Raw genomic sequence first — 16,802 nt, 5'->3', positions numbered from 1 at the left:
CGTAATATTACGAGAAAAAAAGTCTAAATATTACGAGAATAAAGTCATAACTATACGAGAAAAAAAGTCGGAATATCACGAGAATAAAGTCATAACTTTACAAGAAAAAAGTCGTAATATTACAAGAAAAAAGTCGGAATATTAGGAGAATAAAGTCATAACTATACGAGAAAAAAAGTCGTAATATCACGAGAATAAAGTCATAACTTTACAAGAAAAAAGTCGTAATATTACAAGAAAAAAGTCGTAATATTAGGAGAATAAAGTCATAACTATACGAGAAAAAAAGTCGTAATATCACGAGAATAAAGTCATAACTTTACAAGAAAAAAGTCGTAATATTACAAGAAAAAAGTCGTAATATTAGGAGAATAAAGTCATAACTTTACGAGAAAAAAAGTCGTAATATTACGAGACTAAAGTCATAACTTTCCGAGAAAAAAAGTCGGAATATTACGAGAATGAAGTCAAAGCTTTCTGAGAAAAAAGTCATGATATTACAAGAAAAAAGTCGGAATATTACGAGAATAAAGTCATAACTTTACGTGAAAAAAATCTTAATATTGCAAGAAAAAGTCTTAATATTACGAGAATAAAGTCATAACTTTACGAGAAAAAAAGTCAGAATATTACGAGAATGAAGTCATAGCTTTACGAGAAAAAAAGTCGGAATATAGCGAGAATAAAGTCATAACTTTACGAGAAAAAAAGTCGGAATATAACGAGAATAAAGTCATAACTTTACGAGAAAAAAGTTGTAATATTACAAGAAAAAATTCGTAATATTACGGGAATGAAGTCATAGCTTTACGAGAAAAAAAGTCGGAATATAACGAGAATAAAGTCATAACTTTACGAGAAAAAAAGTCGTAATATTACGAGAATAAAGTCATAACTTTATGAGAAAAAAAGTCGGAATATTACGAGAATAAAGTCATAACTTTACGAGAAAAAAAGAAAATAACACATAAAATTAATACTTTATAATATTCTGACATCATTCTCATACTATTACGACTTTATTTCATAATATTACAACTTTTTTCTTGTAAACCTAGGACTTTATTCTTGTAATATTATGACTTTATTCTCGTAATATTATGACTTTATTCTCGAAATCTGATCCCTAATACTCCGTCGTACCATAGACCCACAACAATGATAAATAAAAATGAAAACGTAAACATAGAACAGTTATTCATTTCCATTTTTAAAAATCCACAGGGAGCCACTGGAGAGGAGCTAAAGAACTGCATGTGGCTCCGTAGCCGCAGGTTGCTGACCCCTGAACTATACAGTGGTGGAAAGTAACTACCGGTAAGTGCTTTTTTCAAATTCTGTGATGAATTACAATTTTGACATACTTGTACTTTACTTGAGTATTTCCATTTAATGCAACTTTATACTTATACCCAACTAAATTTAAACCTGCAGTAGGCAGAATATTTTTGGCATCATTGGGCAAAAATTCCATAATAACCTTTCAGCATATTATAATTCAAGTGTTCTAAGAGAAAACTAGACTTCTGCACCTCTTCATGGCTCTGTTTTCAGGCTTTTTAAAACTCTAGCCTGTGATGGGAGACTTTGGCCAATCACAGGTCATTTCAGAGAGAGAGCGTTCCTAATGGCTGTGCTCCGGTTGGTGGGCGGTGCTTATTATTTCCTCAACAGATCTCAACATAACAGTACACTACAAGAAGTTTTTGAAAGCATTTGAGGCGAGAAATAGGCATTACAGTAACAGAATATTGATTCATATTTGATCCGCATTGCCTAGTTTGACCGTTTGATCGGAGTTCGTGAGTGATTGACAGCTGCTCAGAGACGGCAAGGCTCCAGCTCGGCTCTAATTGGTTGTTTTTTTCCGGTCTGTGAAATCTTGCAGATGCAATCGAGCACCAGAAGACACAGAGGCACATGATTTTTTTCAGATTATTTTCAGATTACCTGTCTCATGCACTACTGTCAGAATATAGTGACCGTTTTATAAAAATTAACTTTTTAAAATCATATTTTCTCCATTTCTACCCATTGCAGCTTTCACTATTTGAAATCGATGCCTAACCTTAAAGGGACTGTTTGTAAGAATCAGAAATGCTTGTTAACAGCGACACCTGTGGCCGTTAAGACAACGAAAGTCAGCGTTGGGTTCGCGCTTGTACTCGCTCTAAATATGAACGTGCATCGCTCAAAACAGTGAGGCGACACACGTCAGCTAAAACCACGATATCACTCTATATTTCACCTGCTTGGCAGTAATGTTAGCTGACCAGACGAAGGTCTCTCCATGAATCACTGCTGATTCTAGTGTTGGCTTTTCCTGCCTCAGCCTCCCGACCGCGGCCGGAGGGCCGAGCACGCAGGCAGAGGAGCAGAGGAGCAGAGTACAGCAGAGACTCCGGCCCCGGAGACCAAAGCTACGGTCTCCCCGCGTCCTCCGACTGCAGCCAACACTGTGTGGCAAGACGGGCTTCACTAGATATAACTTTGCGGTTTTGGTTGCGCATGGGACACCGACCCGGATTGATTTATACGTGTAAGAAGTTACAAACAGTCCCTTTAACCATCTCACAAGTTTTCCCATCTCGCGGGCTGCCTTCTAGACACGACCTTGTCTATTTAAAACCTATACTTCATCTGAACAGCAGGTAAATACTTAAATACATCTGTGCACAAGCTGACAGTAGCCTATTTTCCTGTGTTCCTCTCTTCATTGCTCAACAGGTATGCAATTATGTCTAATACTATCAGCTGCAGTCTGGTGAAATGTTGGAGAAATGTGTTGTGAAATTAGTGTGTGAGGGAAAAGTGTTTCTAAGAGATGTTTTGTGGATTGAGGCCACGGTTAGCTACCGTTAGCTAAGTGTAGCGTTCCAAAATAATGCTAACGAATAAGAGTTTTCTCTCCCACCTCCATAAATGTGATAGAGATACACAGCTGTGATATTCATGTTCTGTAAAGCAACGTTCCAGTGAGTTACTGGTGTTCAATTGTGTTTTCATTGTTAAGAACACCAAGTTTAATGTACGTTTTCAGTGTCCATGTAACGTTAATGTTAGCGTTTCATTTTAAAGGTTCAGTCTTTGTAATTTCACTTTTGTGTCACATAATTACAGTGTGACAGTGAAGTACAACAGTTTAATTTCTTGTGAGGAATGACTTTATTTTGATAATTTTGTGTAAAGGGAAACCTAAGATGCACTTTATCACATATAGTGTAAAGGGGGAGTATAAAAGATATTCAGATTAGAATACTGTGTGGTAGATGTGTGTTTGATATCTGTCAGTTAATGTGTAAAATACAAGAGGGAAATGTTGATTAGGAATGTTTATTGGCAAAAATAGATAGTTTGTATGATTTTGTAACATATCAGAATATTTTCCTGTGTTCCTCTCTCAGTTTGTTCGCTGCTGGCCCAAGTTCCCCTAGGCCTGACGCTACATGTCCACCAGATCCGGCGAGAACGCTTGGAGACTCTCTGCTCCGCTCAACCAGCCGCTTGATGAAAAAGTGGCTGCTTCCCACCGGTAACGTACCCTATTGTGGAAGGCACCTGATTGGTTCCTGGTTCTCTGCTCGCAGGAAACTACATGGCGGGCTGCTCATAGATTTTCTGTTATTCTGTCTAAACATTCCACCGAAATCTACTTCTGAAAATATTTGAGTTGGGAAATAGGCGATGCCACTGCTGAATCTTGTTTCATTTTAGAACTACATTGCATAGTTTGATAGCTTAGTCCAAGTTTTGTGAGCCAGGAGCGTCAAACTGGACGGGCTCATTTGCATAAAATTGAGATTTTTTACAAGTCAAAGTCCTGAATTAAAAAACTTACTTAAATAAAAGTACATAAGTATTATCAGCAAAATGTACTGGTATTAAAAGTGAAAGTCATTGTTCCGTCATTGTATATTATATTATATTATAATATAATATAATATAATATAATATAATATAATATAATATAATATAATATTAATACTGATACATCAATAAACACTGTTGTAGTTCATCGAGGTGGAGGTCTTTTATTTACTTTACATACAGTTAGGGCGTTTAGTCCAGTGGTTCCCAATCTAGAGGTCAGGCCCTCATCCAAAGGGTCACAATATAAATCTGAGGGGTCGTGAGATGATTAATAGCAGAGCAAAGCAGAAAGAAATCTGACTATACTACACAAATTTGTTTGACTTTTTTTTTTCTTTTCTTTATTTGTAGTTTATTTATATTTAGTATTAATAATTCAAATCTGAAAATTAACTATTAACTAATGTTGTGGAGTAAAAAGTACAATATTGGCTTACAAAATGTAGTGGAGTAGAAGTATAATTAAAATATCAGAAAATGGAAATATTCAACTAAGTACCTCAAATTTGTAGTTGAATACAGTACTTGAGTAAATGTAATTAATAACATTCCCCTACTGCTAGCATGGCTAAAAACACGCTATAAACAACATTGTCATGCAGCAGACACACACAGACAAAATAAAACATAACAAATGATCATGATAATGCTAATTAAAAAAAGTTTATTTTATTTCAGTAACCATTTCTTTTAGCTCATCACAGATTCACACGACCCACAAAGTGTCAGAAATAACAATGACACCTGCAACTCTTCATACTTCACTGTAAACTCATGGGATAGACCTACACAACAGTAATGTGAACGTGAATAATGTCTTTCTGTAGTCGTTTGGCCATCCCAAAGAAAACTTTTAACAAATAGCCACATGTTCACGTTATGTAAAAGCATTTTGTTTACTGGTTTATGCTTTTATGACATGTAGGAGAATAAGAAATTATAAGAGACAATGAAAAAACAAACTTGACATATTTTCAAAACTACCAGTAGAAATCATTTACAAAATTGAGTCTTTGATTTTTCAGTTGTGTCTTTGTTACAGAGTTTAACATTAAGTATGTAGTATAGGTACATTTACATTATATTAAAACGCCATATCTTTGACCTGTGAGAGTAACACTGATATATTTCATATTCCAAACCATTCATTTTTCTAGTCTAAGCAGAATTATTTCAGCTGATTCGTCACTGAAAAACAGTTTATATGGGCCGAACTGGCCTTTATACTGCTGCGACAGGCACACATAACTAACAACATGACATATTGTAGGTTTTATTTGTAAAGCCAAAGAAAATTATAGCTGTTTTGGTCCAGTCACAACAAATTTGAATAAAAGCAGCACCCTCTCGATGTATTGACCGTACAGTCATCCGACACAGCTCGCTCTAAAACTTGTTGCTTTTCATCATCAGAGTTGGATTATTGCACTTCTTCTGGAAGAAGTGAAACAAGAAGCAGATCGCCTGCTCTAAAATTACAGAAGACGGCTACAAAGTTCTACTTGAGTCATTTTGAAATGAGGTCAACAACAACACAGTATTCAGCAACATATGTCATCAACAAATTGAATGAATATTGCTTTTAGGTTGTTTGATATGTTGTTCAGTCTTCAGGAACTATTTTTTAAATCCTTAGTACTACGATATAGTCCGGTCATTTTTCTTATGGTACGCCGCTCTCCAAAGTATCCAATGTTTTCAAAAGGTTTCTAAATAATAAGCATTCTCCAGTCGTCAGCAGTCCCTCCGTGTGGTGGCATCTACAGTTCCGCTACGACACCCGTTTCCTGGAGCTGGTTCGGCCCAGGCTGGCAGTGCTGGACCGGCGGGAGAGGACGGGCGTGGCAGTGGTGGGGGACGTCTCATTGGGACAGCCGTGTTGGAGCAAAATATCAATGCAGCCTTTGCTCCCTGTTTTTCTGGCAAACCTCATGGCTGTCTGGCCTAGGTTATCTTTTGCTTTCACGTCGATTCCATACTGTGGGGGGAGAGAGATGATATTAACTCATATAAAAGATTATTTATAGAGTAAATATTGATTAAAGGTAGAACAGTGTGTGCAGTGAAAGGCAGTTTTTTTGCTATTCAAATGTGATGCTGAAAACCATCAGAATTAAAGCAGGGGTAGGCAGTATATTTTTGGCATAATTTGGCAAAAATTCCATAATAACCTTTCAGCATATTGTAACTCAAGTGTTCTGAGAGAAAACTAGACTTCAGCACCTCCTCATGGCTCTGTTTTCAGGCTTTAAAAAATCTAATCCGTGACGGGAGACTTTGGCCAATCACAGGTCATTTCAGAGAGAGAGCGTTCCTACTCGCTGTTCTAGAATTACAGATGCGCATGCACGTCCCTTCGGTGAAAGCCCAATTCAACGGCGGAACATGCTGAAGGAAAAGTTGCTATTCCAGCATTGGCAACAAGTGCCTACACTGCAAAGCAACGGCTGGCGCGGTGAGCTAGCCTCACAGCTACGTCAGCTACGGTATTAGCTCGGGAGAAGCATAACATTTCTCTCCATCTCCGAAACACTTTGCCGATATTGTAGCTCACTAGAGCCTCGAATCACAGTATGTCATCTCAAAGGGCTTTACAGGCCCACAAGGACGGTAATGCTCATGGAACTGCCGCTATATAACGGCATCAGGATCACAATCATGATCAGGACGATGTTTGAAACAAAAGACTCTTCTACAGGTTACTGTAAGAAGTGTGTGCACATGCCCCCGCTCGTCTAATGGGAGGGGTTTAGGACTGAGAGGGGAGAGAGGAGAGCTGCAGGAGCAGGGCTGTATTTCCAAATTCTGGCATTTTTCTGCCTACCCTGGGCTAACACTTGAATCACAATATGCTGAAAGGTTATTAAGGAATTTTTGGCCAACAACGCCAAATATAAACTGCCTCTTCCAGCTTTGAGAGCATTTCTTATTAACTACATGTTAAGTATGGCAGCACCCATGAGACAAAGCAGACAAGCATCTTTGTCTGCAAAACCCAAAACCAGAATACTAACTGGGAAGAGCAGGTAACTCTGGAGCCCCAAGAGTCCCACGTTCACTGCATATCAATTGTTTTTTGGAAATTACAATACAGTACAATATGGACTAAGGCAGGCTCTGCATTATTAGCTAATTGTGGGTGGGCCCTGTGTCCAAAATCTCATTTTAAACCTTTATTATTTGAGTTTATTGTTGCTAAGATGGTGCATATTACTACATCTTTAAGTTGTGTGTAATCAGAGTCCTGGTTGACGTCTGAGTCTCTGGACATATGAAGCTGCCGTAGAGACATTTTTGACCAAAATGTTCCAGTAACTAAACTAAGAACTGAAAGTCTCTTTTGCACATTCCTGTTTGACCACATATGAAGAGATGTTAAGATAACGCAAATTAGACCAATGATGCGTTCATAAAAAGAGGAAACTACAACACAGAGTCGTGCTGTTCTTCTATGTATTTACTGTTGCATGACTCTGGTGATATTTTAAACCTGGAACTAAATTAACTCTGTGGTTCCTCCGGTCGAAACAAGTTCCTGAGTTCCTCAAAAGGTTCTTGGTCCCCAGGGGAAGCTGCTGGGGTGGAAACACCTTTATCGTCTTCTATGTGCATTGAACTTAATGGGAACTTAAAGGTGACAGTGTACAGAGGACGGTAGGCAATGGTAGGCAACCAACAGGAATTTTCTGTCTTGTTGCCTCCAAACTAGTTAATCCGGCCACGGCAAGACCATCTCAATGTGATCTACTTGAAATGTTATTATGGAAAGGTTTTGCTCTACTTTCTTTGTGTTTCCTTGGACTATGATGGATCAAAAAAGGACATTAAAAGAAATGTGAACAGAAAGGAGAAACCCACCCAGACGAGCAGCTGGGTCATGACTACGTCTCCCAGCTGACAAGCAGCGTGCAGGGCCGAGCGAGGCGGCGAAGACGGCCCGGTCGGTTGAGCGTTGATCTGTTCCTTGGTGCTGTGGGCCAGAAGGAGCAGCAGTCTGGGCAGATCCCTCTCAGTCACCGACGACAGCAGCCACACCGGCATACCGTCGTCCGGAGGCTTGGGCCCCGGGGCCGGCTGAAGAGGTGGCACAAACGCCCGTTGTTCGTACTTTGCGCGAATCCACGACTCTCTTTCCTCACTTGGAAAACAAACACACACGAGATCCAGTCATGAATAAGTTGTGCACTTATTTGAATCCATTAAATCCCTAAAAAGTTTGATGCCTTTCATGTCTCAGGATTACGGAGCTTACCACAAGCATTTGAATGCACCAACAGGAAGACGTTTTGCCCCTATTTAGCACTTATAAGCAGCATATAACCAAATAAGGTTATAGTTCAGGAGTTTTGAAGGGGGGTTATACAGTATGAGGTACTTATCCATAGTAGTAGGATATATATATATATATATATAATAGGGGCAAAAAGTCTTCCTGTTGGTGCATTGCATAATTTGTACATGAACAGTTGATAAATGTTTTGTAACACACTTATTCATTATAATATTAAATAATTACAGCTATTAAGATATTAATTAAGTAATTAACTGTTAACACCAGTTATGGATGAATCACAGAAGAAGTTTGCGACAAATACATTAATAAACACCTCACAACTACATTATAGTGTGTTATTACCGACCAGGCAAGTGTCTACAAATTGATTTAAATACTGTACAAGCATGAATTGAAACTAGTTGCTGTGTAAAAACGCATTTGTCAATCTAAAAAGCTGTGTTCCTTTAAAGAAGGCGGTGATACACACCGTGTTGCAGTAGGTGTGGGTTTGATTCGTCCCTGGGTGCAGCTCTCCCAGATGCTGCTGGCCATGTGATTTCCGATGGCAGCCAAGACTTGTGTGAGCTCTCCGGGCCAGTCGTCCAGGTCCAGCGAGCGGACGCGAGACAGGTGAGTCCCCAGGTTTCGATGGATCCCCGAGCACTCGATGCAGATCAGCGAGCCCAGGTTGAGACTGGCCCAGGTGGGATCTGCAGGGCAAAGAGATGAGGGAAACCGGTTACATGATGCCCAAGATGAACTAACACAGATTATTGAATGGCAGTGGTGGAAAGTACATTAACTCAAGTACTGTACTTAAGTACAATTTTGAGGTACTTTACTTGAGTATTTCCATTTTCAGTTACTTTATACTTCTACTCTACTATTCAGATTAACAATACAAAACTCAACAAATAAATACTAGTACTTCTTCCACCTCTGTAGAGTAGAAACAAGAGTAGTACACGAGTATAAACAGTGTGAAATCCGTGACACCACCTCAGGCTGTGGATGGGGCATGAAAGCAGATTTATCCTCCAGAGTAAATCCACAGCTGGAGAGCTAGACGCCGACATTTAAGAACTCACTTGGTGCTTCACAGTCAACACACAGACTGTTGCCCTTGGCGTTACGGATGGCCTGCAGCGCTACCGCCTCACTCTGGCTGCTCCTCCGAGCCTGCACAATTACACACAAACAAACAAACAAACATATTTGAATCCTTTATTTGTCTACATGATTACTTATTTATATTTAAATCCACTTTGGCTTCTCTATGGATGTTTAGATGATGGCACACAGGAGAGTTACATACATGGATCCATTAGCACATGTGACACTGACTGCATCATGTGTCCACAGTATTTATACCAGCCAGTCTCCTCCTGCTCTTTGCCAGATGGTCAATGTGGCTTTGTGCTTTGCTTTCCAGCCACCTGAACCTGAACAAGAAACCTTATCTGTGCCTGCCCCATTCCTGTCCACCCATGGATTCTGTTACTCCCATTCGGACTTGCCACCCATGACAGTAAGTTTACGTATCACTGAACTCTTCATGTCTACCTCGCTCTCACCTGCCAGACAGATACATGGCATGTAAGTTTACCAAAGGGATGCAAAACAAGCTTTCTCTACAGATATATCATTTATCACTAAGCTCCTGAAAACTTTTCATATTTTAAGTACTCTATACGATTACATATTCATGACTAAATAGGCAACAATTAAAGTTAAAATGCAGGAAAACAAAACCATCCTTAGTTATCATTTATGAAGAGTTTGAAGGCCTGGTCACTGGTGTAATTCATCCTTGCATTTTCACGAAATATTTGGTTGTAAACTACTATGCTAACTGCTAACAAGCTAGCCAGACAGGACATGTTACAGGATATTAAAGGTCACATATTATACTCCATTTAAACTAGTTATTATAGGTCTCAGACACCTCCAAACCATGTCTCTGAAGTTTTTTTTTCAAAAAAACAATCAGATCATGCATTCCAGCATGTCTCTATAACCTCTGTTTCAGCCCATTTCCAAAAGTGCTGATTTCTGTGTCTGTAGCTCTGTAGGTCTCATATTATGCTCATTTCCAGGTTCATAGATGTATTTTAATGTTGCACTAGAACATGTTTACATGCTGCAATGTTCAAAAAAACCTTTATTCTTCTCATACTGCAGCCTGAGTCTGCCTGCCTCAGAGCCTAATTCAGCCTCTGTCTGAAAACCCCTGATTCACAGCCTGTCACTCTGCTCTGATTGGTCAGCGTTTTCTGTCAATCAAACGTCCTCAACAACAGCGTCACCCTCCCCCTCCCTCCCGGAGAAGCTCTCTCTCTCTCTCTCTCTCTAGAGAGAGAGAGAGAGAGAGAGAGACGAGTGGAGAGATAGCAGCTAGAATAAAGTTTATAAACCACTTTAAAGTTTATAAACCAGAAACTTCACCCAGCGCACGTTACCGGAGGAATCTGATCAGAAATCGGCGACACATGATGAACATCTGCGGTCCAGATTCCAGGTTTTCCTGACGGTTTCTCTCAGGTAAATAATACTATTTATATCTGTTAGTTAGCTCAGTGTTTACCTCATGCATCAACTCTGTAAACCGTAAACATACACTCTGTTTTACGTCTGTCTTTACAGATCCATCTGTGAGAAATGACCGACAGAATCATCCCAGAGGAGAGCAGACAGCTGAGAGCAGATGGCTCTGTTTACATGGAGATACAGAGCTAACCCGGTAGCATGTAGCTAACCCGGTAGCATGTAGCTAACCCGTTAGCATGTAGCTACATGCTAACGGGTTAGCTACATGCTACCGGGTTAGCTCTGTTTACATGGAGATACAGAGCTAACCCGTTAGCATGTAGCTAACCCGTTAGCATGTAGGTACATGCTAACGGGTTAGCTACATGCTAACGGGTTAGCTACATGCTACCGCTATGACACGGTGTGTAAACACAGCGACCATCAGGGTGGAAAATAGAAGATGTGAAACAGTAGTCAGTTCATTATTTCTGCTAAAAGATAAATGTATGGAAGATCAGAGTAATGGTATATTATTTACAGTAGTAGCTGTCTCTGTGTTACCATGACTACAGACCACCGGAGCTTAGCTTACCATAGTTTACCAGAGCTGAAGACTTTCTCCTGTACCATGTTAACATAACTAACTAACAGGTGAGATGATTACAAATGCTGTGAATAATTAATATTGTCATCTGTCAACTCAAATAAAGTTTGACTGTGAAACAGAAATGTGTTGTGTTGCTTACAAGTCACTATTTACTACCTGTACTCTTCTACATGCATGACATCAAATATATATAATATATAAATATCATCTGTTTAAACAGTGTAATTACATAAAGCCTTTGTGAAAGAACATGTTATATTTAGATGATGGGAGTACATGAAGACTGTTCTGCTGGTTCTTGCAGACTAACTGTAGGAGCTACTTTGCTCAAGTTCGGTTGAGGAGGAGAGACAGTGACGCGCTGTGGGGCGGGGTCAGCTACTGAAGGTTCTCTCTGGTTCGACCAGGAAACCCTTATATGGCTAATTCTCTAACGACGTCAAAAGAAAAACTGCGCAGCGTTGTTTCGACACCCATTTCCGGACAAACGGAGCAGGAGAAAAAGAGAGAGGATGGTCTTTTATGATACTATGGTGGCCTGTAGACACACTGGGGACAGATATTGATGTTTAAAAGACATGGAAAAGTGCATTTTGCATAATAGGTGACCTTTAAGGTTTGATCAAATGACGCATTTGTACCATCAACTCTTATCTCATAGTCTTTAAACCAATCTTCTTCTGTGGTTTATACTATGACAGAGGAGGATAAGTAAAACTAGATGGTGCAACATTGCTGATAAGCTTCGACAGCTCTGTTCCCTTAAAGATCAGCTCTGATAAGACGGCTCACTATTTGGTTAACAGCGCAAATTCACAGGTCAAAGGTCACCAAAGTTGGACTCTGTGAAAAATGTGCACAGATTTACCTAAAACACTAATCAAAACAATTTCATTGGAATTTATTTTGCAGCTAAAATGAGCAGAGTTTAAATGCTGCTGTGTCATCGCTTTATCTCTCAAAAACTAATCTGGTGTGAGGACTGTGTGAGTGTGTTTTTATCAGATGTGATTGACAGTGTTGGCAGCAACCACACAGCTGTCAGCAGATTGTGACTCAGATGTCGCTAAACTAAAGTTGTTGCAGAACAGCAAAGAAAATTTGTGCTCATGTAGTCACTCATAGTAAGAAGCTGATAGAGATGATTGTTTTTAGGGACTTTAAGTTTACCTTGTTTCTGCCGCTCTCACAGGACTGCAGGCTGGCCAGGATCTGGCTCTCTATAGCCGACACCCAGGAGTCCCGGTCCTCCAGGCTCTGAGCCTCAAAGTGCCACGTCTGCCCGGTGAACGACACTATGATGAAGTCTGCGTTCTCTTCATCTGCGAGTAAAAGGGAAGCAGAACAAACTCAAGTAAGATTTCCCTGTGCTCAAAGAGAGGCATTATGAATCCAGTCCACAGTTGGTGAAGGACGTATAAAAACAAACAAATGCAAAACAACACAACACAGCAGTTTGATGGAAGGTGAGAACAGAAAAATGTTGAGGTTATTACAATGAAAACAAGTCAAATGAACAACTCAAGCTTGGGATGTCAGACACACTGAAGAGGGAAAACATACAGAGGAAAGATATTGTCTGTAAATCAGAGCACAAGCTGATTCAACTCCATCACCCTCACGTGTTACCTGTCTTATTAATGTTTCTCAAGCTACCAAAGCTCTTTAATTTCCACATTTTGCGTTTGGCTGCAGAGCGAGAGATAAGCACAGGGAAAGGAAAAAGAAGAGAAACAGAGAAGTACACATGTTAAGAAAAAGCTGTTAAGAAATATTCAGAGAAAGACAAACACTAATCTGTATCCTCACCAAAGAGGCAGAGGTAGAAGATAGAGGCTTAAGAAAAAGGAAAACTGCATAGGAATATGTAAATAATGTAAATATGTAAACATCATATTTGATAGTTTTGAGTTGTTTATAAGAATTGCAGGAATCAAATGCAGCTTTTCCTCAAAACGCTGCGAAAACATACTTCAGTGTTTTATTAATGCATTTACTTTCTAGTTATGTGTTTAAAAACACTCTGTGGATGATTCTTACCACTCACTATAATATCTGCATGTTTGCATATTTATACAGTCAACATAAAAGTCTCTTTTTTATGACACTACTTGCAGTAGCAGTTGTATTTCATGCAAAGACTAGTTCCTGTGTTGAGTTACCTTCAGCCTGCCCCACGGCTGCGTCTCCTTTCTGATTCATGCTCTTCTTCCTCCTGTTCTTCTTCCTGTCGCTCATGGGAGATGATTGGCTGGGTTCTTTTCCAGCGAAAGGACCGGCTGCTCCTTCAAGGGCATCTGACATTTGTTGCAAAAATAATTAATCATATATTATGTATGTGTGACAGCAGTCTTAGTGGCGCTAAAGTGTTTTTGGACTGGTGGCAATGACTGAAAGCTTTTTATTTCCTGCGGTACGTACCAACACTTTGTGCTTTGGTGGACAACGAGGAGGGGCAGCGTTGAAGTCCTTTGTCTCCTCCTTGAGGCGACAGACCACCAGACCGATCATCAACCACAGACAGAGTGGCTGGACACAACTGGGGAACTTACAGCGAGAGAGGAAGTAAATAGTTTAGACGCAGTATGTCAAATTTATATGATGTGCAAGAAATTCTCTGTTTGTTATTTATTACTATGCAATGTAATGCAACATATCATAGTGGAACAAATATTTTGATTATTCACTGAAGTTATACCTCATTACAAGTAAAAGTCTGGCATTCAAATTTTTTACTTAAGTACAAAAGTTTTAGCAACAAATTGAAAGCCAAAAGTAAAAGTGACTTATTATGCAAAATATTTCCTGTTAGTGCTACATTATTATATTATTCAATCAGTATTATTAATGCATTAACATGTCAGCGATACTTTAATGTTGTACCTGGTCGAGGTGGAGCTAATATTAACTGCTTGGGTAGTTTCATTTATAACAACGCATCATGTTTTATAAGATAATCATATGTAAAATCTTAATCTGAAAAGTAATTATTAGGGCTGTCAATCGATTAAAATATTTAATTGCAATTAATCCCATGATTGTCCATAGTTAATCGTGATTAATTGCACATTTTTTATCTGTTCAAAATGTACCTTAAAGGGAGATTTGTCAAGTATTTAACACTCTTATCAACATGGGAGTGGACAAATATGCTTGCTTTATGCAAATGTATGTATATATTTCATATTGGAAATCAATTAACTACACAAAACAATGACAAATATGGTCCAGAAACCCTCACAGGTACTGCATTTAGTGTAAAGAATATGCTCAAATCATAACATGGCAAACTGCAGCCCAACAGGCAACAACAGCTGTCCGTGTGTCAGTGTGCTGACTTGACTATGACTTGTCCCAAACTGCATGTGATTATCATAAAGTGGGCATGATTATAAAGGGGAGACTCGTGGGTACCCATAGAACCCATTTTCATTCACATATCTTGAGGTCAGAGGTCAAGGAACCCCTTTGAAAATGGCCATGCCAGTTATTCCTCATGCATGATTTAGCCTCCTTCCCGACAAGCTTGTATGACATGGTTGGTACCAATGGATTCCCTGGATTCCAATGGATTTTTTTGATAAAAAGAAAAGTATAGAATAATGCCAGCCTTATCCTTTAAATGAAAAGCCCCGACCCTCAGACCCTCAGTGACAAAGCTCTATACACAAGTACATAAGAAGAAGTACCTGTACTGGTGCTATCAGCGGCGGTGGGCTCCTTACTCAGCCCGTTGACTCCAGGTGCGACGCCGGGGGGGACAGGTGAGGGCCCCGCAGGAGCGACGGCTCTCGGAGGACGTTTCCCGGGAACTTTAACTGTGACACGCAGCAGGTCGATTTCCTTTCCATGAGTGTTTTGCGTGTAGTCCTGAAACCGACAATATATCACACATACTGTACGTATGAGACATTTTCACCAGGAATACAGATTAACAAGACTGTGTCAATTTGGAAAGAAGAAGTAATTCTTCCTCCTACAAATTATAAATTCAGAAGCAAGAAAACACAACTTTAGATACACACTGCTGTGTTAATGGCACATTCTGTGGTGAAAAGCAACAAAATACATTAACTCAATTACTGTACTTAAGTACAATTTGAGGTACTTTTACTTTACTTGAGTAATTAAATGTTATGCTACTTTATACTTCTACTCCATTACAATTCAGAGGGAAATATTCTACTTTTTATTCCACTACATTTATCCTAGTAGGAGTTACTTTGCAGATTAAAATTTTACAACAAAACATATGATCAGTTTATAAATATGATCCCTCCACCATTAAAATGCTACTTATGTGTTAAAGCATCAGTAATAATTTTCCAACAATACGATATGTATAATAATATAACTCACTTAAAGGGACCATTCTGCCCAACAAGTACTTTTACTTTAATACTTTAAGTATATTTTGCTGTTAATATTTTTGTACTTTAAGTGAAATGTGGAAAGTATTGTTTTTACAGAGCAGTATTGCTACTTTTACTTAAGTAAAAGATATTTACTTACTTACTTATTTACTTAGAGTACTTCTTCCACCACTGGATATATTACTGATTATTATTATTACTCATAATTTTAGTAACTAAAGTTAGTAAGTAAATGTGGGAAAAGTACAATAGTTGTCTCGGAGTTGTAGTGGACTATAAAGTAGCATAAAATGGAAATACTCAAGTAAAGTACAAGTACCTCAAAATTGTTTACTCAAGTACACTACTTAAGTAAATGTACTTTCCACCAGTGGTGATGCAGGAAACTCAATGACAAATACAATGTTAAATATCTCTGAATGTTTTCTGGAAAAAAAAAGAAAATAAATCAATAGTAAGAAAAAGTTTCAAAGCAATAGTCGTGTACTGAAAACCATTGAAGTTCAGACTGCAGTTAAATCTAAAAAGCTGAATATGATTTATTATCTTCTCCAGAGTGGAAACTGTGAATCCTTCACTGTGTGTTTTACTGCTGCATCGACCCATCCTGTGGTGTTCTCTTACACTGGAGCTGGAGTGGTAGGACAGCGTGCCATTGTTGGACAGGGTGAGGTATTTCTTCTTCCACTCCTTATTCAGAGAGCTGCCGCTTCTCTTCCACAGGATGCTCTGTCAAAAACAACAACCGAGGTCAGTGCACCCGCAACAAACGGCGCTCTGGATCTGCCTAAATTTAGAGTCACACTATTCTTTCAAAGTGTAAAGTGGTTCAACAACAATAGCTGAAAGCACAATATTAATAGAACACCCTCGAGAAAGGTTGAAACTGATTTTTTTCTTGCTGCTTATGTAAGATGAAATAAATAGTTTGCTCCCACCTTGTTGCTGAAGAGGGAATTGGTACATATTATTGTGCTGCAAGCAAACTGAAGCATCACTGAAAAGTCTGTTTATTTAGTGTTCTGTTTTGTAATGTTAACCGAACCTGTTTGATGGGAACACCTCGGGCGTTGCTCTGGTCTCCTTTAGGATCACCGGACTTCTTATCAGTGTCCCGGTTCTGAAATGAAAACAACAGCAGCGGGGT

At 39.1% G+C, this 16,802-nt stretch overlaps 1 protein-coding gene across 5 annotated transcripts in view; it reads right to left on the bottom strand.

Moving 5' to 3' along the window:
* Positions 1-4,508: 4,508 nt before the first annotated feature.
* The window catches only part of agap2 (ArfGAP with GTPase domain, ankyrin repeat and PH domain 2), a 31,909-nt gene continuing 19,615 nt past the window's right edge, over positions 4,509-16,802 (bottom strand). For 3 of the 5 annotated variants that reach the window (XM_074643417.1, XM_074643414.1, XM_074643416.1), the window contains 11 exons: positions 16,701-16,775; positions 16,280-16,384; positions 14,972-15,152; positions 13,704-13,829; positions 13,445-13,579; positions 12,912-12,971; positions 12,453-12,604; positions 9,235-9,325; positions 8,634-8,856; positions 7,729-8,008; positions 4,509-5,848 (listed from right to left, as the gene is read on the bottom strand). In XM_074643417.1, the coding sequence (XP_074499518.1) occupies positions 5,642-5,848; positions 7,729-8,008; positions 8,634-8,856; positions 9,235-9,325; positions 12,453-12,604; positions 12,912-12,971; positions 13,445-13,579; positions 13,704-13,829; positions 14,972-15,152; positions 16,280-16,384; positions 16,701-16,775 (1,635 nt within the window). In that variant the 3' untranslated portion in view covers positions 4,509-5,641. The remainder of the gene's footprint in view (positions 5,849-7,728; positions 8,009-8,633; positions 8,857-9,234; positions 9,326-12,452; positions 12,605-12,911; positions 12,972-13,444; positions 13,580-13,703; positions 13,830-14,971; positions 15,153-16,279; positions 16,385-16,700; positions 16,776-16,802) is intronic. The other 2 variants (XM_074643419.1, XM_074643415.1) reach the window with 1 other exon arrangement.

This window comes from Sebastes fasciatus, chromosome 8, assembly GCF_043250625.1.
Source record: "Sebastes fasciatus isolate fSebFas1 chromosome 8, fSebFas1.pri, whole genome shotgun sequence".
Lineage (NCBI taxonomy): Eukaryota > Metazoa > Chordata > Actinopteri > Perciformes > Sebastidae > Sebastes > Sebastes fasciatus.
This window is presented reverse-complemented; position numbering and strand designations above follow the sequence as displayed.